The sequence below is a fragment of the Papaver somniferum genome, chromosome 7, assembly GCF_003573695.1.
Source record: "Papaver somniferum cultivar HN1 chromosome 7, ASM357369v1, whole genome shotgun sequence".
NCBI lineage: Eukaryota > Viridiplantae > Streptophyta > Magnoliopsida > Ranunculales > Papaveraceae > Papaver > Papaver somniferum.
The window spans coordinates 235,109,003-235,135,230 of record NC_039364.1 but is presented as its reverse complement, the minus strand read 5'-3'; the positions used below and the strand labels follow the sequence as shown (position 1 = coordinate 235,135,230).

The 26,228-nt window shown below is 37.5% G+C and overlaps 2 protein-coding genes across 3 annotated transcripts; both read right to left on the bottom strand.

The window, feature by feature from the left end:
- Positions 1–9,294: 9,294 nt before the first annotated feature.
- Positions 9,295–12,276, bottom strand: LOC113293516. The gene is made up of 8 exons (XM_026542131.1): positions 12,160–12,276; positions 12,014–12,073; positions 11,816–11,922; positions 11,526–11,729; positions 10,797–10,955; positions 10,354–10,702; positions 9,875–10,237; positions 9,295–9,742 (listed from the first exon to the last, which is right to left on the bottom strand). The coding sequence occupies exons 5-7, from the start codon at positions 10,860–10,862 to the stop codon at positions 9,876–9,878; spliced, it is 777 nt and encodes a 258-aa protein (XP_026397916.1). The 5' UTR covers positions 10,863–10,955; positions 11,526–11,729; positions 11,816–11,922; positions 12,014–12,073; positions 12,160–12,276; the 3' UTR covers positions 9,295–9,742; position 9,875.
- Positions 12,277–18,305: 6,029 nt separating this feature from the next.
- Positions 18,306–20,598, bottom strand: LOC113293514 (glucose-1-phosphate adenylyltransferase large subunit 1-like). 2 transcript variants are annotated; one of them, XM_026542130.1, is made up of 8 exons: positions 20,202–20,598; positions 19,858–20,025; positions 19,549–19,698; positions 19,380–19,463; positions 19,184–19,267; positions 19,042–19,097; positions 18,869–18,962; positions 18,306–18,663 (listed from the first exon to the last, which is right to left on the bottom strand). In XM_026542130.1, the coding sequence occupies exons 3-8, from the start codon at positions 19,579–19,581 to the stop codon at positions 18,409–18,411; spliced, it is 606 nt and encodes a 201-aa protein (XP_026397915.1). In that variant the 5' UTR covers positions 19,582–19,698; positions 19,858–20,025; positions 20,202–20,598; the 3' UTR covers positions 18,306–18,408. The 2 variants fall into 2 exon arrangements, with proteins under 2 accessions (XP_026397915.1, XP_026397914.1); XM_026542129.1 differs by having other exon boundaries at positions 19,578–19,698.
- Positions 20,599–26,228: the final 5,630 nt, after the last annotated feature.

The following is a 26,228-nucleotide window of genomic DNA, read 5'->3' as shown; positions in this document are numbered from 1 at the left end:
GGTGTTTCCCCTTTCACTAGTGCTAGAACCCGCGGCTCCGCTCCGGGTCATGCCATTTCAGCGGCTGTCACTCGCAAGAATAATAAATATTTGAACATCTGCTCTTCACCCGGGTATGGCATTGGGGTGCTGGCCTTTTCCACCTTTGGTGAGCTTGGTACGGATTTTGTTGTTTTTCTGAAGCGAATTAGGAATTGTATGGCACGACATGATGCCAATTTCAAAATGTGCAATTCTCTTTTTCATCGGTTAGGGATCGTTATTCAAAAAGGTGTTGGCGCCCAGCTTGTTGCTAGGTTGCCCACCATTCCTTGTAATGTTGATTTTGATATTGAATAATAATAAATGCCTTAGTGGCTCCCTTTCATAAAAAAAAAGAATAATAATAATAAGGAAGTTTTTCCTTGAATTATAAAAAATCCATAAACAGCTTTGCCTGGAATGTATTAAGGAAGTTTCCCTTGGGTTTCCGTCGGATGATGGAAAGGATTTGGTGCCTGCTGATATCTTTTTTCCTGAACTGGGAAAATGGAAAAGATGTTTGTATGCATGTTACAGGAGTCTCTCCCTTCACAGGTGAAGGTACTCGCTCTTTCGTTCCAGGCAATGGTATTCTAATATTGTTTCGCGTAAACGCACTAAATACTTGGACAAGTGTGTAGAACATGGTTATGGTTTCGGCGTTCTAGATTTCTCTACTTTAGGAGAACTTAGGGAGGATACTTTATGTTTTTTCAAGCGTCTGAAGAATTGTTTAGTTAGCAAGGACGCTAGTAGTGGTTCTGGTAGGTTTATTTTTCATAGATTAGGTATTGCTATTCAAAAAGGTGTTGGAGCCCAGCTTGTTGCTAGGTTGCCAACCAAAAGTTTGTAATTTCTTGAGTTATAGCTAATATATGATCACTATATTATAGTAATAATAATAAATAAATAAATAAAAAAGCCTTTGTAATTTCTTGAGTTTGTTGCTAGGAATTGGGGCGCAACTTGTTGCGCGCATCCCTGCCAAATCATTGTAAATTACTTATATTTTGTTTCTTTTAATAAAAGTCTTCGTGGGCCCCTTTCAAAAAAAAATAATAATAATAATAAGCTATTCTACAATGCCCATCTCCATCTGATCCTCGCCCCAAGTATGATCATGCCCTTCATACTTTCATGCAAGCTTGTGGATTATCATCCTCCAACTTAAGCATTAACAATATTGCCCCCCATCCCATGAAATCACTGGCGATTACTTTTCTGATGTCAAAGAGAACATTCCTCATTGCTTCAACAAGAGTGACCGAGAAATACTTATCTGGCAATGTAATCGGAGAGAACATGCAATGGACTTCCTCAAGGCTGTACCTATTAGTGGGTTGAACCAAACAGTTGGGCCGAGGAAGTTTCGTTCCATTCTCATGTACAGGTTAGCCATACCCTTTTTTGAAGCTGACACTACCTGCTATGTATGTGGCAAACCTATGGACATCTACGCAGACCATGCAGTCCATTGTGCAAGCGAGATGGGTTTGAAGTTCAGACATGATATGGCATGTGACAGCATCATATATATCTTCCATAAGGCAGGGATACCGTCAAGGAAAGAAGTCTCCCTAGGATTGTAGTCTACGGATGCAAAAGATCTTAAACCGGCAGACATTTTCGTCCACAACTGGGAAGATGGCGAAGATGTATGCTTTGACGTCACGGGAGTCTCGCCATTTACCCTGCCAGAACCCGTACATTTACCCCGGGCCATGCAATCAATTCCGATGTGAGCCGCAGATGTAAAAAAATTTTGGATACATGTGCTGCCCTTGGCCATGGGTTCAAAGCCATAGCCTTTTCTACCCTAGGAGAGTTGGGAGAAGACTTAGTTTTGCTTCTCAAGATATTAAGAAACTGCCTAGCCAACAATGATGCAAATTTTAAATTTGGTAATTCTTTATTTCATAGATTAGGTATTATTATTCAAAAAGGTGTAGGCGCCCAAATCGTAGCCTGGCTGCCTACCACCGCTGTGTATTGAATTTTCTGTGTTTTTATTTTTATAATAATAATAATAATAATGCTTGGTAACATAAGAAGTGTGAGTTTTAATGTTACCTCTTTGTGGGTCTACTTGATTAGAGTTTAACGAGTTTTGTTCTGTTCATCTCTGTTAAAAAAAGTTACATTGTTGGCATTAGCATAGGTGTTTCTTTGATGGTTGAACTTGAATAATTCGGCTGAACTTTATTCTTATGATTGACAAACTTAGCTTCTTTACAAGCGTCAAGAGCATCATTTGAATCTTCTGGTTGGGTATAATTTATAGCTTTGACGAATTTTAACTCTTTTTTAATATTTGAAGCATTTATTCTCTTATAACCTAATCCTCGCTTCACGATGATTTCTACTGGCTTCTAACATTGAGGTTAAATTGTTTGAAAATATTAACAAAAAGATTCTCAAAAATTTCGGTTTGGGATCTCACCTTGAGTATCAAGGAATATCTTTGAACGCTAAAAGATAAGATTTGTGCACATGTTCAAATTACTTGCTATGTCGACATATTGAACTTTCCTTTATACAAACCTAATTTCCAAAACGAAACGAACCCTAAAGTGTAAGTGACATTATAAATCGGTTTCACTTAAAGAGATTGGTTCTACCATAGTTTCCCATATAGGTAGGGATTGTTTCTACCATAGTTCCCCATATAGGTAGGGGTCGCTTCTACCTTAGTTCCCCAAATAGGTTTGGTTTTACTCTAATTCCCAATATAGGTAGAGATCGGTCCAGCCTTATATCTTCAATGAAAACTGGACCACTAACCCACTTGATTTCTTAAACTCATGTAGGTTCATAAGTCATGTGAACATAGTTTTCTATGCATCAAATCAATCCTAGGTTCATTTCACAATCTACTAAACAATTTACAAAGATTATGTTTGTGTCGCAATTACGAAGTTCAAAGATAAACGTTATACTTCGTAATCCAATATACTGAAGTTGTAAAACAACTTGTGTATTCTTCCTTCACAGTTTGATCATAATAAGATAATCAAGCTCTAATATTAGAGTTTCATGTATATAACTTCGCATGTTATGTTTTTCATCTAAGCAACTTGAAAGTAACGACACATATGGAAACAAGACAAGTCATGTATTACAAGACTCAAGTAGAAGGATGATGTCTTCGTTGCTGTCGATATGTCTTCGGATTCTTCAGGTCTTCAGAGAAATAGTTGTATGTTTAAATATTTCTAGACTTCCTAGTCTAACCAAGTTGACTCTAACAATCTAATCAATCAAGTGACTTTGAGTTTTGATACTAAAATATAACAACCAACGCTTGGAGGGTTCAACCAAGCAACACTCTAACACAAGATGACTGTAAGAGCATCTCCAACGAGATTTTGAAAAGGTCATATATTTTACGTCACATCAGATTTTGTACGTTTTTACAAAAGTATTGTCTACATTGGAGGTGAATGTGATATGGTAATAAGGCACGTTCCTATGCACATGTCAAGCCATATTGTTTTCCACTTTTAAACCTACCATGGGTATGAATAATTGGAAAATGTAAGTGAAAAAGACTCCATTGAGTGAGATTTTACCGCCAACAACATTCTCTTTATCTCCATTGATATTCTCTTTGTTTCTGAGTAATTATATATATATTTTGTATCTTATTCTCTCATAACTTTTTATTATTTTAATATATTTTTATATATAAAGGATTAAACTATAAAGATATTATAATCACATGGACACTACCTGAGACACACAAATATAATTTTTTTTATTAATTAGGATCCCACCCAAAACAACTATAAATTTAATTTTTTTAAACAAATTTGTCGCTTTTAGGTTAGCACAGTGGAGAAATATATTTTCCTTGGCATGTGGCATGGAAAATTAAGTTTTATAATAGTCCCCTGGGAATCGGCCTTATGCAAATATCCTCAAAGTCGTCGTCTAAATTTAGAGGTTCTCCGCTCTCCAGGAGGATGTAAGATTCCAGTCATCATTAAGTATGCCTATTGTTAATTGGATCAAATATCTAGTTTCAAATTAGTGGTTTAGAAAGTTCCCAAACAAAATAAAATAATTATGATTGGAGTAGAAATTTTCATCTCGCATCACTAAAAGAAGAGTTATACATACGATAAGATACACACCACATTACGATTGGGGATGCTTTAAGAATGAATAGCACCTTCAAAAAATCTTTCGAACCGTGTTCCGTTTTTTGAAACAATTTTCAGTCTTACAAAACGTTAAAAACACGACATGTGTTCGGTAGAGGGGAGTAGGCCTGCACAGAACCGAACCGATAACCACAGCCGAACCGATAACCGCACTAATCGAACCGTAATCGCATCGAACTGATAATCCAACGGTCGGTGACGATTTTAAATGTGATAACCGTTAGATCTTCGGTTCGGCAAACGGTTCCGCTAATAACCGCACCCTAACCGAACCGATAACCGATTGTTATAGATCGTTGATTTATTTCTATTAGGATCAATCCTAGCCGTCTAAAATCGAATAACCCTAGAGTATAAATAGTGGAAACCCTAAACTATTAAGACGCAGCTTCTTCATTTCTTCTTCACTTCCTCCCCGATTCCGTCTCTCTGCAGTCGCCTCCATCACCAGATTCACCACCAGTAGCATATAGTCACATCCTCCACCTCCTTCAAGATTCAATACTTAAGAGAAGCACCACCTCTATGATCTAGTAAGTGTTTTCTCTTTGATTGATTTTTTTTTTTTATCAATTTCTAGGGTTTTTTTTAGGGTTTCTTTTGATTTTCGAGATGGTTTGAAATCTGTTTATCAATCGATTTGTGTTGCAATCGGTTAATGTTTATCAATCGATTTAGGGTTATAATTATTTTTTTGTTTTTTTTGTTTTTATGTTCTCAGACCTTGAAGAGCAGGACCAGCAGCTGGAGTTCTTCATTAAAAGAGTATTGTCATATCAAACAGGTAACTAGTGTTTCAGTTTGACTTGTTCTGTTTTATTTGAGCTCAATTTTCAGTGTTTATGAGGTTTTGTTGATTATGAAAAAGGTTTTGTTGATGTAAATCCCTTGAAGTGATTTATGATCTGTGAGTCTGTGACTATGAGCAAAAGGGTTTTACTGGGTGTTGATTGATACGAGGTATTGTTGCTTTATGAATTACTCTTTGAGAAATTATTTACTCTTTTAAATATTTGTTGAGTGTTAAATGCTTCATATCACATATAAAAGTTGTCTGCATACCTCATTAGGTGTACTACTTATGTTGTAATGTTGATTGGTTTCCAAAATGTTGCTTGCGCTTAAGTAGAATCCTTTGTTATTCCTTATCTTCTTGAGTAGTGATATGTGTGCTTATATTAAGAACTAAATGTTGGAAATGATGTTTGTTGCAGGGTATGTAAGTGGTAATGCTTGGATCAAGTTCAGTTTCGTTATCAAGCTGCAAGATGGCAGGTGCATCTCCAGCCTCTCAGTTAAGGGAATCTCTTTTCTTATTTTCACATAGCTTGTTTGTAGTTATAGCCTGCATCTTAGTGTTAGATGTAACTCTTAATCTCAGTCATCCACTTTCAGTACATACTTGCATCTAGTTTGGTTTTAACTTTCTCAGTTTACTGCATACTGCATTTTGAAGCTTAGCTCTGTGACACTTGCTGTAGTTTTTAATTTTAGTTTCATCGCACAACTGCATATCTTAGTTTTGTGGTATATTAGCTATAGTAACTATTGAGTCATATGTTTTCCATCTGTTATATATTTTGCATTTTGTTCTCTTCAAAGCTGTTTGTCATTTCAATTTGTAGTTATAACGCATCTTTGTTATATAGTTCATTTATTTATAGTCTGCAACCATGTTGTCAGTTTGTATCTGATCTTAGTAGAATCTGGAAGTCAAAAACCAATGTGAGTCAACCATGTTATAATCTGCATCTTAGCCCCATAATCATTAGTTGTAGCTTTCAGTTTCAGTCATCCCCTTGCATTCTTTCAGCCTTATTGTTAAGAGAGGCAACTTTGCATCATTATCTTGTGGTGCAACTTTATAACTTAGTATAACTTGGATTTTTATTTACTGAATGTGGTTTTGAAATTGGGAATTTTCTATTGCAATTTGCAATGCCATGTTAACATTCTTAGTTGTTGCTTTTCTTCTTGGCATTCTTGTTGCAGACATTTTGGGCAAGGATGAAGATTGAAGATTAAGGGGATGATTGGCTTGAGAAATGGATGGACTGCAGTCTTTTACCTTTACTGACTTTGGTTAATCTGTAGACATCAGCTCTGTTTAACTTTGGCTATCATTTAGACTTTGGTTACCTTGTTTTTGAACTCCAACTCTGTTTTTAATCTTTAGACTTTGCTTATCTTGTTAAGACTAAGTATGGAATGTATCAGTTTATCTTGTTAAGACTTAAGTACGGAATGTATCAGTTTATTAAGAATTTCAGAATGGATGTATATCAGTATATGTACAGGAGCAGGTATAGATAGAAAATCGAACCAAGCCGAAAAATAACCCAAATAGTTCGGTGCGGTTAAAAACCGAACCGAATATTAAACAGTTTGGTTTCGATTTCAATTGTGGTAACCGCACCATAAACGGTTAGGTCAACGATTTTAGCAATAACCGCACCGAACAGAACCGTGTGCAGGCCTATAGGGGAGTATTTCATAAACGGAAACGATAAAATGACTTTTCCTGTTTTCGTGGAACTTTTCCCTTAACCCATCTCTTGTTTGGAACCTTGTATTGGTAACACTCAAAACAGTCCACTCCAAGTCAAAGTCATGAAGACAGCGTCGTATCCCCGGTCCCAAAACACGGTACAAAAATCAGGGTTCGATCAGGATTCAGGAAATATTTGCAACACTAGTATTTCGGTGTTATAATAACCCAAGCGAGGCCACAAACAACTATCAAATTTCTCTAGTTTCACTTTCAACGATGTCAGCAGCTAAGTCAAAATTTCGTTTCACATGACTGACTGCAGTTATAAGGCTTTTTGCCCTTTAACTCAACTATAAAATTTTAACTCATATCGTTCTCCAGACCGCTTTTACAGTACATTCATTCTCACAAATGGACAATAACACTCCAACCCCGATAAACAAACAAACAAACCCCAATAGACACTATTTCTCCTTCATTCTAACTATAACAAGGACCGTCTAACCATGATTTGCATCTATCGTGGCGCCTGATCTGGCCTGTGAAATTCGGTTAGTATAAATGGTCACCAATATCAACTGCGTAGTGCGTACTGTTAAGCCCTTCCAGGTACCGCAAGAGAATGATTTTCCAAGCATAACATAGATGTCAACCAAATAGGCAGGAGGAAAACTGTTGGTGCAGCAGCAGCTCGAAAATTAACAAGGGAAAAATCTTAATTTGTAGTAGCACCAGCTGGTAGTTGAGATTATGCATTTGAAATGATGCAGCAGATTGACTATGAGATGGGTAAAATCAAGTTTCCTTTCCTCAATCAAGTACTTGAGAATTTTAAAACTCCCTCCAGCAGCAGAAAAATGATAGCACGTCTACCAAAATGATAGCAGTTGGATTGGATAGAAGAAATAAAGCATAAGTGAGCAGCTGGTGAAGCCTCGAATGTTGCTGAACCATATAAATTATAAGAAGGAGAGTTGCAAACTGAGCTCAACAAGTAAGCACCAACATTCACAAGAAGCACCGAGCTAGTCATTTCATTTGAATCACTTATGTGAACAACAGAAACTGATTCAAATACTAATTCTGACAGTAATATATTCCGGAAATGCAACAGCTAAAAAGGCACATGAGAAGCAGCTGATGACATAACATGAATAGTTGGGGAATATGTATAAGCAACAAGTTTCGCAGTGGGTGTTGAACTTGCAGTTTGTGTAGTAATATAGATAAAGCATTACAGCAACTGGTGTTGCAGTAGAACTATGTCTTCCAAAAAAAAAAGAAGCAGTTCGTTCCTTGAGTTACCCGGGGAAGAATCCGAGAAATGCTAAGGCCAGCTTCAGGAGAAGAGCTGACTAACAGGTGAAAGCCTCTCAAGACTAGAAACTACCTCAGGAGAACTTTCATTCGCAGGCTTCAATTCAGTCATCCCACCAAGATTGGAGGACGTGTGCCTGGTTACATCTACACATGGAGTTGACAAAGAGCTCTCCAAACACACACTATGATCACCAGTTTCAGGATGGGTTGTCCAAGATAGTACTTTGTTTACTGCTGAGGTATTGGCATTGTAAATCAGATCCATGCTTGTAGAAATAGGAAGATCAGTTTTGAAACCAGCCTCGAAACTGGTGATAGATGTTCTCATGAGTTTCATCAGAAGGAGCTTGACCAGCAAAGACTGTTCTGGGACGATTCCTGAAGGGATTTCCATTTCCTAACACCATTGCTATCGAAGGAACCCACAGAATACCTTCCAAAAAAGTTATTTTCTTCAAAACTACAGTTTATCCCTTTTTGGAAGAAGTTCCAACAATATCTACACGGTTGGCACTAACTCCATTGGATCAATTAACCGTGAGAAGAGTGGTAAGATCCTTTCCATATAGCTTTCAAAAGGCCTTCTGCAAGCTGGAATTATCTCTGCCAATGTTGAAATGGGTGCTTGTGCAACCTTATGGAGAGGGTCCTCCAAGTGGTGAGAAAACAATTCATGGCCTTCTCGAAAAATCTGTGTGGCTTATTAAGTACCCCTTGGTCCTTGTTGCAGCAAAGTCGACAGAAAATCAAATGCAGAAACTCTAGCAGACCAATCGGAAGTTGGACTTAGGCACTCAGTCAAAGATGCTGGACCATCCACACAAAACTCCCATGTCATTATCTGCTAGCATTCTACAGGAATGTGGGCACCGCAGTATCAGTACAATTCACAAGGTAGTGTGTACTTGTACCTACCACCACGAGAACGGGGTCCGGTTTGTGTGGAGTAGTACAAGATTTACAACTATGTAGCTAGAAACAACTTAAAAATCTATGAATAAGCTTGTAGCTAGAAACAACTATGTAGGTTGTCCGGTTTTAAAAAATTAGTTTGAAAATCTACAAAATTTCAGGGGAGTTCAAATTTTGAGTTTCGAGCAGAGATTTTCACATATAATTTCTTTTTTTCTTTTTAATCCATAAAGAAAAATATATTGACCGCAGAAAAGGTACAAAAGATTTGTGCCACCAATTTTTTTTTCAAATACTATTGCATTTTGTTTTACTTTTAGTTATCAATACCTCACATTTGAGATGGTAAACTGTGCAAAGTTGAATGACTTGCACTCTTGCACCTATCATAAAACTGTTCCTGCAGAAACCCATGCAGTGACAGGTTTCCTCAAAAGTTGCCATCAGAAATTGGGAATGTAACTGTTATGAGAACCCCTAAAGCTAGCATCTTTACAGAGTGTGTCAAGGTATGTCTTGTCCATTTGTGAAACCATATATTGCCTGCTTGCGCTGTTATTTGTATTGTCTACCAAGGAACTTACTTCTTGCTGCCTTTCATGACCTCTTTTTGCTGTATATGAATCTGATAAAGCTGATAACGTGTCACTTCCAGTTCCAGCATTACTGAGGTATGAATATGTACATGATAGAACCACCCTTTTGACTACTACTGGTACCTCTAGATGTATTAGAAACAATTGAATCCGCAAATACAGAATCTGTCAAATGGTTAGCAGGAACAGAGGCTGGAAATGGCGGGTCACGAGCTGGTGGAGGAGGGTCAACTCCTACACTAGGAGCAACAAGAATGAAGCTTAGCCACTCAGACTTGCTCAGAAACGATTAGCTACTTTAGTGCAATTAGACATAGCATTTGTAACTTGTAGCGATAAAGACAAAAAAGCTTCTGAAATCTTGATATTACCTCAAGCTTGTGAGTTTCTCTTGTGCATCATGCTATTTACTCGGCTCCGTTTGGCGATCAATTCCTCCTTGTGTTCAGCAGCTCTTTTAAGTCTTCTGTCACGTTCGTCGTTTTCCCTCTTTGCTCGACGTTCGTTTTGTTGTTTTCTTTTTTCTGCTCTTTCATCTTTAATGGCCTTTTTCTCACTTTCCTTGGCATCTATAAAACTCTTTATCTCCTGATCAATGCGTGCTTCCATTGCAGTCACCAGCAGTGGATGCGCATCTTCAACGAGAGCTCGTAATGACTTCAGGTGAGACTCAACTTCATCAATGTGTACTTTAGGATGCAGTTCGGTAATCCCCTCAGGCCCAATGTGTTTCACTAGTCACCAATGTGTACTTTATTTAATAACCAATTTAGAAAAATATTTTATTTAATAACCAATTCAGAAAAAAAATAAAGGAAAACAAAAGCAAAAAGAAACATAATTAACTTACTAATAATGTATCCTCCTGTAGCACCTGTAGGATCGCTAGCTATTGCAGCTTGCATTGCTTTCAGAAAGATAAGAGCATATGCTTCATCTACGAGGTTGCCACTCTCAATTGATTCATCTTCTGTGCAGCTAATCGTCTCTTCATCAGATGCAGGTACACAGGAAAATCCACTTAGAACTCGATATCCTCCATCCTCACCACTTCCAGTACATATGTACCCCACTTTACCAGTTTCACTCAAGAGATTGGAACGAATACCATTAGACTCTTTTATGTCAGTGATTGGGAAACAATTTTGCCGATCCGCATAGTACATGGTTGGACTAGCAATTTCACCTTTATTCTTAACCTAAGCATAGTAATCATATATATTTTATCATCACATTACATATATAAGAAAAGTAAATTCTGATAATTTACAAAAATGATTGAAGAAAACTTACAGCATATTTTCCATATATGATGCCACAGTCCTCTTTGCTCATATCATATGTCGGTTCAAGCCCCATTTTAATTAACTGTTTCTCGGTGAACTTATGCTTGTTAAGAATATCATTAGTTTCTCTGGCACATTCTCCAGGGCCCCATCCTTCCTTTTTGATCTGCACAATTATTTTAGTTTTTATTTTCATTGCACATTTACTAGATTCCTCGCAACAAGATTCCAGGTTCAGAATGAACCTCATGTTGAAATTATAGCCCTTCAATTATCATTGCTCAAACCTAAACATGATATACACTTTTCCATATGCTAAAATCAGATTCAATCCTAGTATTGACATACTCTGCAGTAGAATAGTAACTATTACTCATCAAAACAGTGCATACTCTTTACAAACAATTCTAGGAATACTCCCAACTTGCAGATAACATTACCACGAAATAGAAATAGGTAGCTCATTTATTTTCATAGCTACATAGGAGCTCATGGAAATCTTTAATTTTATATAGCATTAACTTAAGTTATTCTAGCATTATCTATGAATAAGATAACATATGTGATTTGAACATTAAATCATAAAACGTCCAGATTATAACAAAACACTATAACCGAAACTAAACATGCATTGGCTTATACTGATGGAAATTTGTTATACAAAACATAAAATGCTAACACCCTAGTGCTAAAATTTGATAAGATGCAAGTTCACAAGTTCTCAGATAGGGAATACCTTTGGCGTCACCTTTTTGATAATATGATCATACCAAATATTACAGCCAGATACAGCTGCTATCGTGTCGTCGGGCAATTCTTCCAACTTATCTGCATCTAACTGGATTACTCAGTTTGTGGTGAGGTCAGTGATCTTCCCATCTGCAGCAAAATTCAATCCAGACTTATTCCTGATAGCCATTATTGTTGTTCCACGAAAAGCCTGCATCCAAGTAAAAATATAAGCAAACATAGAAATCCACTGGTGATCAAAATGCAAAGAGGTTGAAGAATATAATACAAGCATACAAGATATAAAAGTTTGACAGGTTTCTTTTTAGCATCCTCTCCATCTCGAACAACTGGAGCTTTTAGGTTATCCTTCTCGGAGCCACTAGATTTGTGGTTTTCTTCTTCTGCACATGTAGAACGATACAAATTTACTTACAATTTTCGACTTATCTAAGCATTTTAACCTTAAATCACAGAGAAGCTTTCCAGAATTACCTCTCCGTTCTTGATCACCACTCAGCGTTGAGAACTCTTTGCTGTTAAATAATTGCTGGACTGCAATGGATACAGGATAATCAATTAGCATGACATTACAAATAAATAAACAAAATAGAAACACGAAATTAAGATAGATTTTGCACCTTCATTTCCAGAATTATCTAGTTTATATGAGAAAGTGCATTCTTTAACATCAAATGTCCGGGAGAACACAAACTCAGCCTTTCTTTGTTCTTCTTCCGAAGGTTGAGGATTTCTTATGTCCTTTGACGTGCATACCACAAAGCATTTCCCCATAATTGCTTCCTGAACAAATTCTAAGTGTTAAATTCAAAGAAGGTTCAACACATGCCACATGGACAACGAGAAATTTAAGCGAGCCAAATTGTAGCTGATATTCATCTAAGAAGGAACATTAAGTCTATTTATATTAATCGTCACGTAATTAAGGAGGCAGATTCTATGCTTCTCTCTATTAGAAATAGGTTCAACTCCACAGATGGGGGGTATTTAAGTCTTCCTTTTTCTGCTTTTTACAATTCCTTTGTATTGAAAAATATAGGAAAGGGATACATTTCTAAAATAAGTTATGATTTCCTTCACTTACGTGTTTGAATAGCAGACGGAACAGTTGGAATCATTTCCAGTGTAACACTGGAGAGAAGTTGATCTAAGAAACAAGTAATTCACATACTACAAATATTTCTCAATTCATGTATTATTATACCATATTTATGTGCATGCTAAGAAGCTAAATAATTTGTTACCTCAATTCTTCTTACAGATGATGCAATGGTATCAACTAGTCTTGCAGCAGTTAAATTTAGGTAATGATTCTGTATTGTATACAATTTTCAGTTTTCTCATGAGGTTTGTATTTTGTTTGTTTTATGAGAGTGTCTGATGTTGTCCAGGGAGTGTGGCTGATAAAATGCCTGGCCCAAGAGGTCATCGATTCAGAAAAGTATGTCTGTGTTGCAATTGCAAGAAAAGAAGTCAACCAGCCTTCTTCGACTTGGCATTTCTGTTTACTCGATTGAAAATCCATCAAATCACACAAGACATCCTTATGCATGGCGACTTTAAAAAGTAAGACTAGATAAATCAGATTCGGACGTGATAGAAAACGACCAACATTTAGGACGTGATTTGCTTGTGACAACCAATTATCAGAGGAGTCTTGAGTAGTCATACAAGATACATGGTATCCTAACTTCATTTTTGTCTTTCTATCAGATGATTGCTGGGGAAAACTCAACAGAGACTCTCAGGTACTTCACCATTCACTATTGACATGATAAAGGGTTTTCAAGTATAAATATGTCTACTACAATCATACAAATCCATGTCAAAATAGAATGCTAAAATAATCTTTAATGATAACAAAAGAACATGAGGTTAAGATTGTCAAGGTCTGTTTTCTTATTTGACAGGGAAAAAATTTGGTTCCTAAAGCTTCAGCATTTTCTTCAGGAATAAAAGCTCTAGCAGATTATGTTCATAGCTAAGGTCTCAAACTTGGAACATACTATGATGCAGGGTAAAAATAGTAAAATAAATAGACGATAACACAAACAAAAATTGATGTTAAGAACTTTATTTCAGAGTTTGTCAGCATTATTTGTTAGCCAGGATTTTTACTTGCAGTAAACAAAGGCCAGGGTCACTGGGCCATGAGGAACAAGATGTGAAAACCTTGCTTCATGGGTATAAATGCTTGATGGAATTATAAGGAGTTTTAGATGACCTATTTAAAGGTGATTCAATGTGATGAGCTATTGAGAGAGATTTCACATGACTTATTTGTTTGGAATGTTCTATCTAGGTGTCGGCTATTTGAAGTATGGTGTCATAATACTGGTACTAGCCCTAAAGAGAGGTACTCCCCCTTCCTTTGTCTGTTTGTGACAGTTGTGCATGTTTAGTCATTCACTAGAAAACTGATGATGAGTTTGTGAGTGTTTTCGTCGAGGATGGTCCTATCTTGAAGTCATAATAGCAATTTGTTTAGAACTCAATTCATAAAATAGCTATCCTGAGATAAATTATTGCAGATCCAGCAACTTGGGTACTTGGTTCGGGAAATAGTTGGAAAACAACAAGATGCTCAGAACGGCTATTTGGAATGAGGATCTAAACAGGCACCCATAGCAGCTAACTGGCCAGATATTGGCCTTAATTAAACTATTATCTACTGTGGTTAATGTTCAAGACTTATGGGCAATAATACATTCATAAACGAGGCATTTTGTACCTACTAGTATTGACTTGTTTTTTATGTTATTTTTCTATATATAGTACACTCACGGGTTACTCACATGCCTAAATTTGGTTAAAACATTCACAGCATTGGACTCCAGCTTTGGTGGATTCTCATGCTTGCAGAATGTATGTACTCACACAGAATAGGAATATATGAAGACAGATGGAAAAAAAATAGCTCGAAATAATTTGCATAGATGAAGCAGAATATGAATGGGTTCAAAATTCTGCAAATTAACAACATTATTCCTATTAAACCCCTTATATTAATCACACCAATCAATTCAACAATGACAACAATTGCAACAATAAAGGGCATGGTCGTGTATTTGGATGCAGTAAAGGTAATATGGGATTGCAAACTATCCATTTTGACTACATTTAGAAAATACACAACATTCCATTTGGTAAACAAATCAAGTGAAGCCTCTAAATCATAAACAGCAAATTAACACGCAGATTGAACGGAAAGAGGAAATTAAGACAACGAAATCGTACCACTGGATTGATACTCACAACTCCTGGACCATCCCCCGATGCTAAAAAGATCTCTTGCTCAACGAAAGTAACCTCTCTTTCACTAAGCCATTTCTGTACTTGTGTTGGACGAAAAAACCATCTAATCTTTACTTTCCGCTCACTGTTTGGCTGATCTATGATGCTAATAATCTTTCCAATATGATTCTCCTCAGACTCATCTCCATGCTTCAAATAAACACAGTCATACAAACAGTATTTTACACCATCAAGCACAAATGATTGAGTATCATCCCCTGCCCTCCTCCCTTTCAGATTACCCCAATTAAGATCCAACATATTCCCCTTATCAATCTCTTCTTCTGCTTCAGAACCTAACATTGTTCCCAAAATCTTGATTCAAGAAACCTATAACAACAAATTTCACCTGTCAAAATAAATTTTCAGTTGCGAAGAAACACCAACAAGTGAAATCAAAACACCAAATTAGACAAAAATCCATCAAATCAAACAGACATATCTGTAAATTGATGAATCTCACCAATACATGAAAAAGCAGAAAGTACTAGAGAAAAAACCACATCCGGTGAAGAACCGGAGAAGGAGAGAAAGAACTTACTTAGTTAAGAATCAAGAAAGTGAGGAGAAGTTTCAATCTGCTTCTGCTTTTTCTACTGGAAAAATTATGGAGAACAAAGATTCAGAAGAAGATGCTAAACGGAGGAGCCGTTTCGCCTGCCGCTGCTGCTTCTTCTTCTTCGCTGGAAAAGATGAATGGAGGAAAAAGCTGCTTCTTCTTTGCTGAAAAAAATGAATGGAGGAAAAAAGCTTCTGATGAAGCTGCTTTTTCAGAATGAGGGTTTTGGGTTTTTCTGATCGAGAATGGCAAACTCCGTTTAAAATCTGATTTTATTATATTCAAAATTACCGGAAATAGAAACTCCTGCTAAATTGCGCGCGGTTTGGTTTTGTCTTCTAATATGCGCACATTGTGATGTGACACAGAGGTAAAGGCCTTTAAAATACTGTCACATTGTTATTTCCGCTCACTTCCCATCCCACGGATTATGGCATGAAAGCATTTTCATTTGGCTCCGAATCTTTACACCTTAGGCTAGTTGCAATGAGGACCCAGGAGTCCATATAAATTATTTTCGTCCGTGCCCAAAAATGAATTCATTTTGATTCTTTTTTACCTTGATGGACTAGAAGCCCTTTTAGAAGCGACGCATAGAGCCGGATCTCAGGCGAGGTGATAAGTATACAGTTAGGGCTGAGTCGTCACCCCGTACTCAAATTTCTGAAATTCTTTGTGACGCGCCGGCTCTGGTGCCAAATAATCAAGGGCCGCTATGTCGACGCCCCTATGTAGTGATGACAAATAGGATAGTGGGGTCCTCGCATGTATTGCGGGGGTAAGGACGCTAGTCGATTAACCTAGGATTCGCTTAGGAAGCTGGAATTCTGGAAGGTGGGATCGCTTTGTGAGAAGCTGACCAAGCTGGACGATGTGGCGCGTGGATATCATGTGCGTTCAGGAAACTAAATGGTCAAGCGCGAAAGTTCGAGAAGTGGACGGCACCGGCTCCGGATTTCTTTTTCTCGGGCGAAACTCTAAAGTGAAACGGGGTAGGAACGCTAACTCATAAGCACTTGGCAGAGAAAGTGGAAGAAGTGCGAAGGCATGACGATAGGGTCATCCTCGTGAGACTCTTTTTGGGCAAAGTGGCCATCAAAGTTATCAGTGCGTATGCACCCCATGAACGTAGTACTAAGAGCATCTCCAATGATAGGGGTGAAGGTCTTAAAAAGACAAGACACCTAGGATTTAGCACTTTTCTAACCAAGAATTTATCTCCAATGCCAAGGTCAAGGTAAGGTAAAAGCATGATATGGATGCCATCTCATAAGAAAGGGTAAAGGAGAAAGTCATATCTTTACCTTCTCCATGACCCAAGGTCTTTTGACACATAATCAATTCTTTATTCCAAAATTAATTTATCTCTAAGTTCTAGGGTAGTAATATCTTGGCATTGGAGATGAAATTTGAGGTAGAAAGTATAACTTTCATTTTTTTTTAGCCACATAGTAATGATCCATAACAAAAAGGTATTAATAGGACCTCCACCTAGGATTACCTTCACCCCTAGCATTGGAGATGGTCTAAGGATGAAAAGAAGAGCTTGCGGGACTCATTTAGACGGTATGGTAAATGGCGTCCCACAAAACGAAAAAGTTGTTCATTGGAGGAGATTTCAATGGACACGTTGGCTCAATCGGTCGATAGGGTCCATGGTGGATTTGGGTTCGACACCTTGAACCAAGATGGGAAAATTTCCTGAATTTTGCAGGGGCATACGATCTCTTCATCACAAACACAATCTTTCCGAATAGAAAAATCGCATTTGATCACTTATAAAAGCCGTCACCACGAGACTCAGATCAACTATATCCTAGCTAGGAAGGCCGGAATGCTTTGATGCAAGGTTTTACTAGGATACGACGTCAACATAAACTCTTAGTAGCGGACTTCTATATCAAGACTCGTTACCAGCGGAAGAGAACTGCTAACCCACCAAGAACCAAGTAGTGGAATCTTAAGGAAGATACAGCGCGGACCTTCAAAGAAAAAGCGCTCTCATCTTGAGCCTCACGTCTTGCTTCGACGCTACATGGAGGACGATCCTCTTCCAGTCTAAAACTACTGTTTTCTTTTTGTGAACCTGTTGGAACTTTTCACATGACAGGGTCCAACAGGGATGATTCAGGGCAGTTTTATTTTAAGTTTATGGATATTCTGGATTTTGGGCCATCAGCACTAGTTTAAAGCATAAAAACTATATTTGGTGATTTGTCTTGGGTAGAATTGTCTTCACTAGTTTAAAGCATGAAAACTATATTTGGTGATTTGTCTTCAGTAGAATGGTGATTTGCCTTCAGTAGAAGAAAATGCAGCAATCCGTTTCAAATAACTTGTAGATTCGCTTTGCAGTTATCAAAATGTCCAACATCTGAACCTCTTTTTGGACTTGTATTTGTGCAGTTATATAGATGGCTGATCCATCCATTTTAGATTTTCAAATGCTACTTGTATTTGTGATCCGAAGTGGATACAGTGGAATAGAAAAATGTGTATGCCAAAGCAACCCATGAAATAGAAACTATCTATATTTATAGACATTACAGTCGCCTGTCCACCGGAAGTACCAGCAGTATGTATCTATAATTCTGAGTTACACAAGTTATGTAAGATTATATGGTAGAGAGATAGCTTCATTAAGAAAATCATTTCACAACACATTTTCAAAACAGAATTCCAAACAAACCCAATTGGTGTTTTCAAAGACTTCAATAATCCCAAATGCAAAAACATAGAATCCTAGAGTGACATTAAAAATAACAGGACGTCTCACACCTTACTTAGTCTTGTTTCATTGAAATCTATAGTTTAGGATATCCCATAAACTCAAGCCTCACAGAGTACACTTCTGAAATACACTAGTCAAGGGAACCCGTTTGAGACATGACCAGTTGGCCAATATCTTGAGAATTCATAATTACACTTCATATTAATAATGCATGTTCAGTTTTACCATCACAAACTCATTAGCTAAGTATTGCAACTCTTCACATTGATTTTGCTTAGTGAGGAATTAAAAAAAATTAAGGCAGAAAGATGCAAAATGCGACTGCAGAGTAGTTGAGCAATTAATCCTTACTTGGGCATTATGGTCCATCACAGCTGATGGAATGATTTCAGATCCAAAGTCAGCGGAAATGGGAAGCAGCGTCAACATCAGGAGATTTAAAAGAACATCTGTCTTAAATACATACGTGCCCGTAGACGCAATGTATGGATATTGAATGGCTTGCTGTGGAGACAACCCCAAGACAGCAGTGTCGACTTGCTGCAATATACCAACCAACATTCTAGATCCTCAATCATGGTGAAACTTAAAGCAAAAATTCCTAGTTCAATCAAGTAGACTTCATCCAGACAAAGATAAAGGCACCGTAATTTCTGAATAGCATATCAACTTGATTTCAGGCGTATCGCTATCCATTCATTCTTTTGAAAAAAAAAAAAAAATTGAGTGGAAGATATCGACCTACCATTGCTTTCAGATCAACCCCCTTTGGTTTTTCAGCAAATTGAGTGATGCGACCAGAACTGTCAATCTTCAGCAATCCATAATCTGATGCAGTGCTGAAAGATAATAACTCAGCATGAGATGCAGTCCAAGAAGCAATTATAATGGCATATCAGGCAAGGGAAAAAGTGATACCTATCATCAACGAATATGCAAGGAACGGTAATATCAGCACCGGTATCAATATGCTTCTGCAACACGGCAGGACAACAATGGATGTTAGTAAGCATAAAGAATTAGTTCAGTCGATTACATGTCATGCAACTGATTTAGATACCTGCACAAAGTCCATGTGGTCCATTCTGTAAAGATGATCGCCAGACAAGATCATTATATGCTCGACGTTCTTGTTCTTGGCATCCTATATGCAAACAATTCAAGAGAAGGACTGTCTTAACAACACCTAATGGATGTAGTCAACAACATTTAGACAGGTGTGTGTTTTATTTTGTCTAGAGATACTGTTCATTTACCAAAGTGATCTGTCTCAAGGCATGAGTTGTTCCTTCAAACCACTTCTTTCCTGTTTGTTCTTGTGTCTGAGTTGCAGCCAGGAGCTGTTCCAGTGAATTATTAGAAAAACATTTAGCAAATACATGCATCAACCAAAACATGACAAAAAGTACTGCTATTGGATCAAACCTCTATGCATCCGTCTCTAAAGTCCCTACCCATCTGGAAGTGGCGAACATGCTTGCGAAGGAGGGGATTGCCATTGAGGGAAGCATAAGTTAATTGAGTAAGGATAAATATCTTATTAATGCCACAGTTGATGCAAGTGCTAATTGGAACCTGTGGATGAACCAGATAAAATCATTAGCGTGCAATTTAGAAAGAAATATTTTCTAGATGAGCAACACACAGAACACCAAAAAAAACAACACATAACTAATAATAGGTAGTGCATTCTCGCTGCGGAGATCTTAATAATAATAAGTGAGACGAAGAAACCTGATTTTGTCTTCTAACGGTGATATGTCGTTGGCTAGTAAGCCGTTCAGCCCATGCCCATCCATCCTCAGTGGTCCAGGCATTACGTCAATCTCAAACCCTGGACCCAAAATGACTGAAGCTACACTATTGGGGTCTGCTATTTTATGTGGGAGGTCCTGGATGGGTCTGCAATCAAAAAATGTAAACAATCAAACCACATATTACATGATTAGGATTTAACAGAAGGAATACCCTTTCATTAAATTTGATAACAACAACATTTATTACTACACATTTAAGATAATGATCCATGAATGAGAAATTAAAATGTAGTATAATTTTAAGAGTTTAGTTAATCAAACCATTGCCTCTTTAGTGAGATGATCCGAAGTAAGAACAGATGAATCATAACCGATACCACCCTTTCCTTTAATTGTTCTACCATTCACAAATTCACCTCTCAAAGAGCTACTCTTTTTCAAATCCTTTTTCCAATTCATAAAATTTCCTCTAATCTTGTCTCCCCAGAACCCATTATCAACTCCTCCTCCTCCTTTGCCAACTTTCACCACATGTGTACTATTAGCTTTTACCAAACAAGCCTCCATTACAAAAATAGGAAAAACCTAAAATCAGAAGTGCAGGATTACACTCTAAATCCTCTGTTTTGATCACAGAAAGATGTCAAGAAAATGTGCAAAGGAGAATTTTAACCTTTCGGAAGTCCGCAATGCTCAAGTGAAAAGAATTTAGGGTTTACTGAAAAGAGAATTTAGGTTCGAGACTGGGCTATGCAACACGTTCGGGGTAATTATACTAACATGTTCCGATTCGTAAACGAGTTGAAACGACCCCTTGACCTTGACCCAATCTTATTTGTTTTTCTTTCTCCTTTTCTTTCAGAAGCATTAACAATGATCAAAAAGTCGATGACGACGACTAAACTGGCTCAACATTAATGTGTTGTTCATTCGGTTAATGAACTAGAATTCTGGTTAGATCAAAAAAAGCAACTACGAAAATATCAGACAACGCTTCTACAATGTCATGCAACATATTAGCAACAAAGATCTAGAATTCAATGGTTACAATTAGGGGATCTCAACAATTTTCTTCCTCACCAAAGCAACCATCAATCGAGCCCACAACAATATCCAACTATTGCAGGATCCGCAAAACAATTGGGTTAATAAGAAGGAGGATGTGGTTCTACTCATTCTTAACCATTACTCCGAACAATATACTGCTCAAAATACGGTCATAGATGAAGAACATTTCATATCTATCAACCCCGGATTATCCCCCAGGCAAATGGACGCTCTTACTAAAGAAGTAACTGCGGCATAAATCAAACAAGCTCTATTCTCAATAAATTCTGAGAGCGCTCATGGTCTAGACGGTTACACTAGTAATTTTTTCGAAGTTTTTTGGGAAACAACTCACCTTCAATTAATATCTATAGTTCAAAGTTTTTTCAAAGATCTTAATATACATCCTCTCATGAATCACACAAACCTAACGCTAATACCCAAAGTGGAGCACCCATCAAAACCTTCTCAGTTCAGACCCATAGAGCTATCCAACGTTACCTACAAAATCATTGCAAAAATCCTAGTTAATCGAATTACTCTTACTCCACTTTCTAATAAGCCATTTTCAAAGTGCTTTTGTACCACAAAGATCAATTCGTACAACATAGCAATTCCGGGAGAGCTATTCCGATAACCGATAACCGAAACCATTTTTCCAGTAGCAAGTACCAGGTAGGACAGAGATAATATCTCGTGAAGATCTTATCTCCAAAATATGGCTAAGTTTCTATGCCGGCTCGCTAACATGAGCAACCCGTACAGAGACAATAGTAAATCCTTGGCACATTCCGTCACGTGGGTTGAACAGGGAGTGGGCACACTACTTAGTAGGGTTTACACATTCGCGACCATTAAAATAGCATACTCAGTATATCCCTGCCTAGGGCTTGCAGGACTACAGGGAGGAGTCCCCCCTTTCACGATCCTGCTTCCTACATAGCCACATGAGGGAGTCCCTCCCTTCACAATATGGTAGGATGGTTTCACATGTTCACCATTTCAAGGGACAATAATTGATACCTTTTCGAAAAATAGTCACAGGGACCAAACGAGTCTTTCCCTAAGACGACTCAGGGAAAAAGCTGAAGAGGTAGTCGTGCTTGTTGTCGCCGCGTGGAATGGGGAGCTAACCAGCACCGCAGACCAAACACCACTCATACGCCAACACGTATTGTCCATCAAGGAACGACCATCTTCAGTAGAACAAGCCAGTCAGGCTTGTAAGATCAAGTGAGCACGAGCACTAGGAACAAAGTTGTTTCAAGTAGGCACGCTGTGCGCGAAAGATCTATCTTACCAACGATAGGTAAGATTAAGAAACAAACGGAGGCACCATCGTTATATTCTCGATATGTATGCAACATAGGAACCAAATTTGGGCACGATACGGGCATGAAAATGTAATCGGGCTTATCGTTCACCACTCGGGGCGGGGAGCCAACAAGCACTAGAAAACCAAACATCACTCATACGCCAACACGTATTTTCCATGGGGGGTCTACATTTAGGGTTCGTCAAAGATCCCATACCATCAAGATTTTTTTGGTCAACATTTTGGCTATCTCTTTAAATTGCTAATCTACATTATTATTTTATTAAAAATGAAATAATTCAATAACAGAAAAAAGAGGAAAAACAAAAGCAATCTTTGAGTTTCTTCATTTTCCATTTCTCTCTCTCTTTCTCTGGTCAAATAAAATCATCATTTCTCTCGTTTTCCCCTCATCTCTCTGTTCCATTTTTGACCTGATTTATTCACCAACTCAAACAAATCGATTTGAATTTTATCTTTTTTTTTTTTTTTTCTTTATAGGGTTTTTCATATTGTAAAATTTGATTTAGATTTTGGGGGAAAGAAAATCTCTGAAGAGATTATTAGGGTTTGTTGAGTCATTTTGGGAGGATGAAGTGTTCATTGAAGAAACTGAAAGGATTTGCACTGCATCATCATCATAGACATGATGGCAAAGATATGATGCATCAGGTGACGTCATAAGGATCACGAATAAGGTGTGATGATCATGCAAAGTTGGAGAGTGCGTGCAAAAAGGGGCAGTGAAAGTGTGCGTTAATGACGCACACGAGATCCGAAAATAAGGACTTTATTAGCTGTCATCCACTTTATAAAATCCCTATATAAAAGACCGAGCGACCTTGTAAAGGGAGAGATCTTTTTGAGAACTTAGACTTGGAATTTAGGAGAGACAAAGATTGTTTATACTCTAAATTAGGGTTCATTTGTAATCATAATTAAAGATTTTATGAATGAATATATGAATTTTAAGATGATCACTTGAATTGTTATTAAGATTTCATCAAGGGTGTGGTTGTAGAATTTCCTGCACCTATATATAGCAGATATTTAGATTTGTGAGAACGAGAATTCATTTTCAAAAAATTGCACTGCAACAGCTTTGCCGGCCGTCTAAGTCACTGTCACCAACTTGGTTCCATAGAGCATGTTAATAATATAGAAGAAGAACGAAAGAAAGGAAAGTAGAAAACACGTGGCAGTTTCTTGTTGATAAACATAGCTGGTGTCAGTTTGTCACATATTCCTTCCAAAAATGCTAAACGCCCCCCAAATCCTCCCCGTCTTTTCCCCGGATCGAGATCGTCTGTGCCACTGCTTGTGTGTGCCCTATGTGCCATACCAATAGAAACACGTCACATCATTCCTCTCATTAACCATGACTAACTAAATAGATTTTCTATTTATACAACACTAATCGATTAGGAAAGATAATTAATTAGTTAAAGAAGATATTACAAATCCAAGAGAAAATACCGTGTTTCTATTGGTGTGGCACATAGGGCACACCCAAGCAGTGGCACAGACGATCTGGACCCCTTTTCCCCCACTCTCAGCCCCATAAAAGGCCCCCTGCTGTCCTCCAGGTGGGGTATAAGTTATCAATCCAATGGTGACAAAGGATGCCACCTATTGGGGGATTTAGACGGGGGCAAAGGGTCGGGGCGCCTAGCACTGTCGCCTTCCTTCCTTCATATAAGTAGTGAGTACCCTTTTAGTTCCTTTTTTTTCTTGAGACCTCTATCATGCATATAATTATGCCTCCTCTATCAAGGTTTCTATCGATGTGTAATCTTTCGGTCGATACATAAGGATGTGCATCTCGCCATGACATAGGAATATAGGATGGGAGCTCCATACCCGATAAGAAGCAGTTTGGAATTATTTAGACAGCATTCAAGACGTGTAATCCTCCATGCACATATACATGGGATTGTGATAAAAGATGCTTTTACCATTGGTCAAAAGATCAAGTATCCATCTTTTCTGTGACAAACCCCCTGAACATTGAAAATTAATATGGAGTTCAGCAGAAATTAATTCATGAAAGGAAATTACATGATACAAACATGGTGAATATTAGGTATGCATATGAGAAGCGGATTCAGTTCTAAACAAAAGGATCCTTTTTCAAAACCGTGGACTATCTATCTCTAAACAAATGGGTCATGCAAAGCATCAAGAGGATAAAGCTATTGATGTTCAAACACCAGTTACCAGTGATAAGAGACCTTATCAAGTAAAGTACTCTCAAGACAAGTTGAGTTACAAATTAACTAGAGTTAAAGACAGAGGGTTAAAAGCTGGCTATTCCCTTTAAAATTATGACATCATGACGTGCTGTCAGTGTATTGTTTCACCAGTCTTTTCAGGATGCCCTTTGTTCGTAATGTATACCCTCTCCCTTAATTTGTAGTTGTCCAAGAAGGCAAGGCATAGCAAATAATAGCCCTTCCTACGCCGTTCTCCTGCCAAAAATGAGGATGCAAATTGGTGAAATTTTCTGGTGCTTAAATTTTGGTGATGCAAACCCGATAAAATATATACTACTAGTTTTATTTGGATCCTCTTGTACGATGATAAGCCACAAACAATCACCCAGGGGAATAACGTGCCAGATAAGTCGAAATCCTTGTACTATTTTTTTTTTTATCAACAAAACGATATATCATGTATAGGTGGGAGGATAAATCCTTATACAATGCTCATCATGCACTCATATGACAAGTGTAAAGAGTATTACACTTGCAAACGCATCCCATATTATCCTGAGCTTTACATATTTTTTCGGTTTCTAAACTGTAAGCCATAATTGGAGCCCACTGAACAGAAACTACTACAAGATGTCAAACCAAATTGGTGCAAACGGTTCAATCATATATACTATGCTATAGTGGTGGCGGTGGCAAGTAATATTGGACTGACGCTGTTCTAACGCGTACCCATACTTCGCATGCATTCATACTGCTGTGATCTAGGTAGCTAGCTTTTTTAGTTCAACTATCAAGAGAAAGTGACTGATAACATCAAGAGTTGCAAATTAGCCGAGATTGAGGGTTAAGTATACGTACATGGTGATTTTTTCTATCATCTTTTATTTACATCATCATAATTATCCTCGGTGATTTTCACAAGGGATCTTTTCTCCACTGCAGTGATATATGTGGCCTTTGTAGTTGTCCAAGAAGGCAAAGCCACCACTAGACTAGAGTTAGTCATGCGTAAACAAAGGCATGACCAGTAGATACAAACTGTGAAGTATTCGTGATCAAAGTTGCATGCGGTGCACCCAACAAAGTCCCATAAATAAATTAACAGAAAATGGGTTATTTGTGCAAGTATTTTTAAATCACGGTTCAAATGGACGAGTAAAAAATAGTTTAGGTGAAATGGCCAAAAAAAAATAGTAAGGATGAAATTGGTTTCATTCTAGTTTAAATTCAAAAAATAGTAAGGATGAAACTTGATACATCCTGTGTAAATTAAAAATAAGAAAAAATATTTGAAAATGGGCACGATGAAACTGGTTACATCCTGCCTATTTTTACATTTTTGTCCATTTAAACAGTATCAAAATCTAACTGTCCATTTCACCCAGGAATTATTGATTTTGGTCTTTTTAACCAATTTTGTGATAAATTAAACCAATCTCTCACCCGCAAAAAACCATCAACAGACACAATCAAACAAATTGTATATACTTGGGAACCCTTTTAATCAACCTGGCTTGATTGGGATATACCCAGATTAATTGGGGTATATTCAATGAGACAAAAACTGGTCATTTTGAAGTAAAACCAAGCCACCCCTTAACCATATATTTTCAAAATGACCAAAATGCCCCCACAATGAGTAACACTAATTTAATTGAAATCATTAGATTAGTTAGTTGATTTATAAGTTGGGTTTTAGAAATAATTTAGAGAGAGGAGTAGAATGAAGCCGTAGAGGAGGTTTTTTTTTTTGGGTGTGTGGGGGGGGGGGGG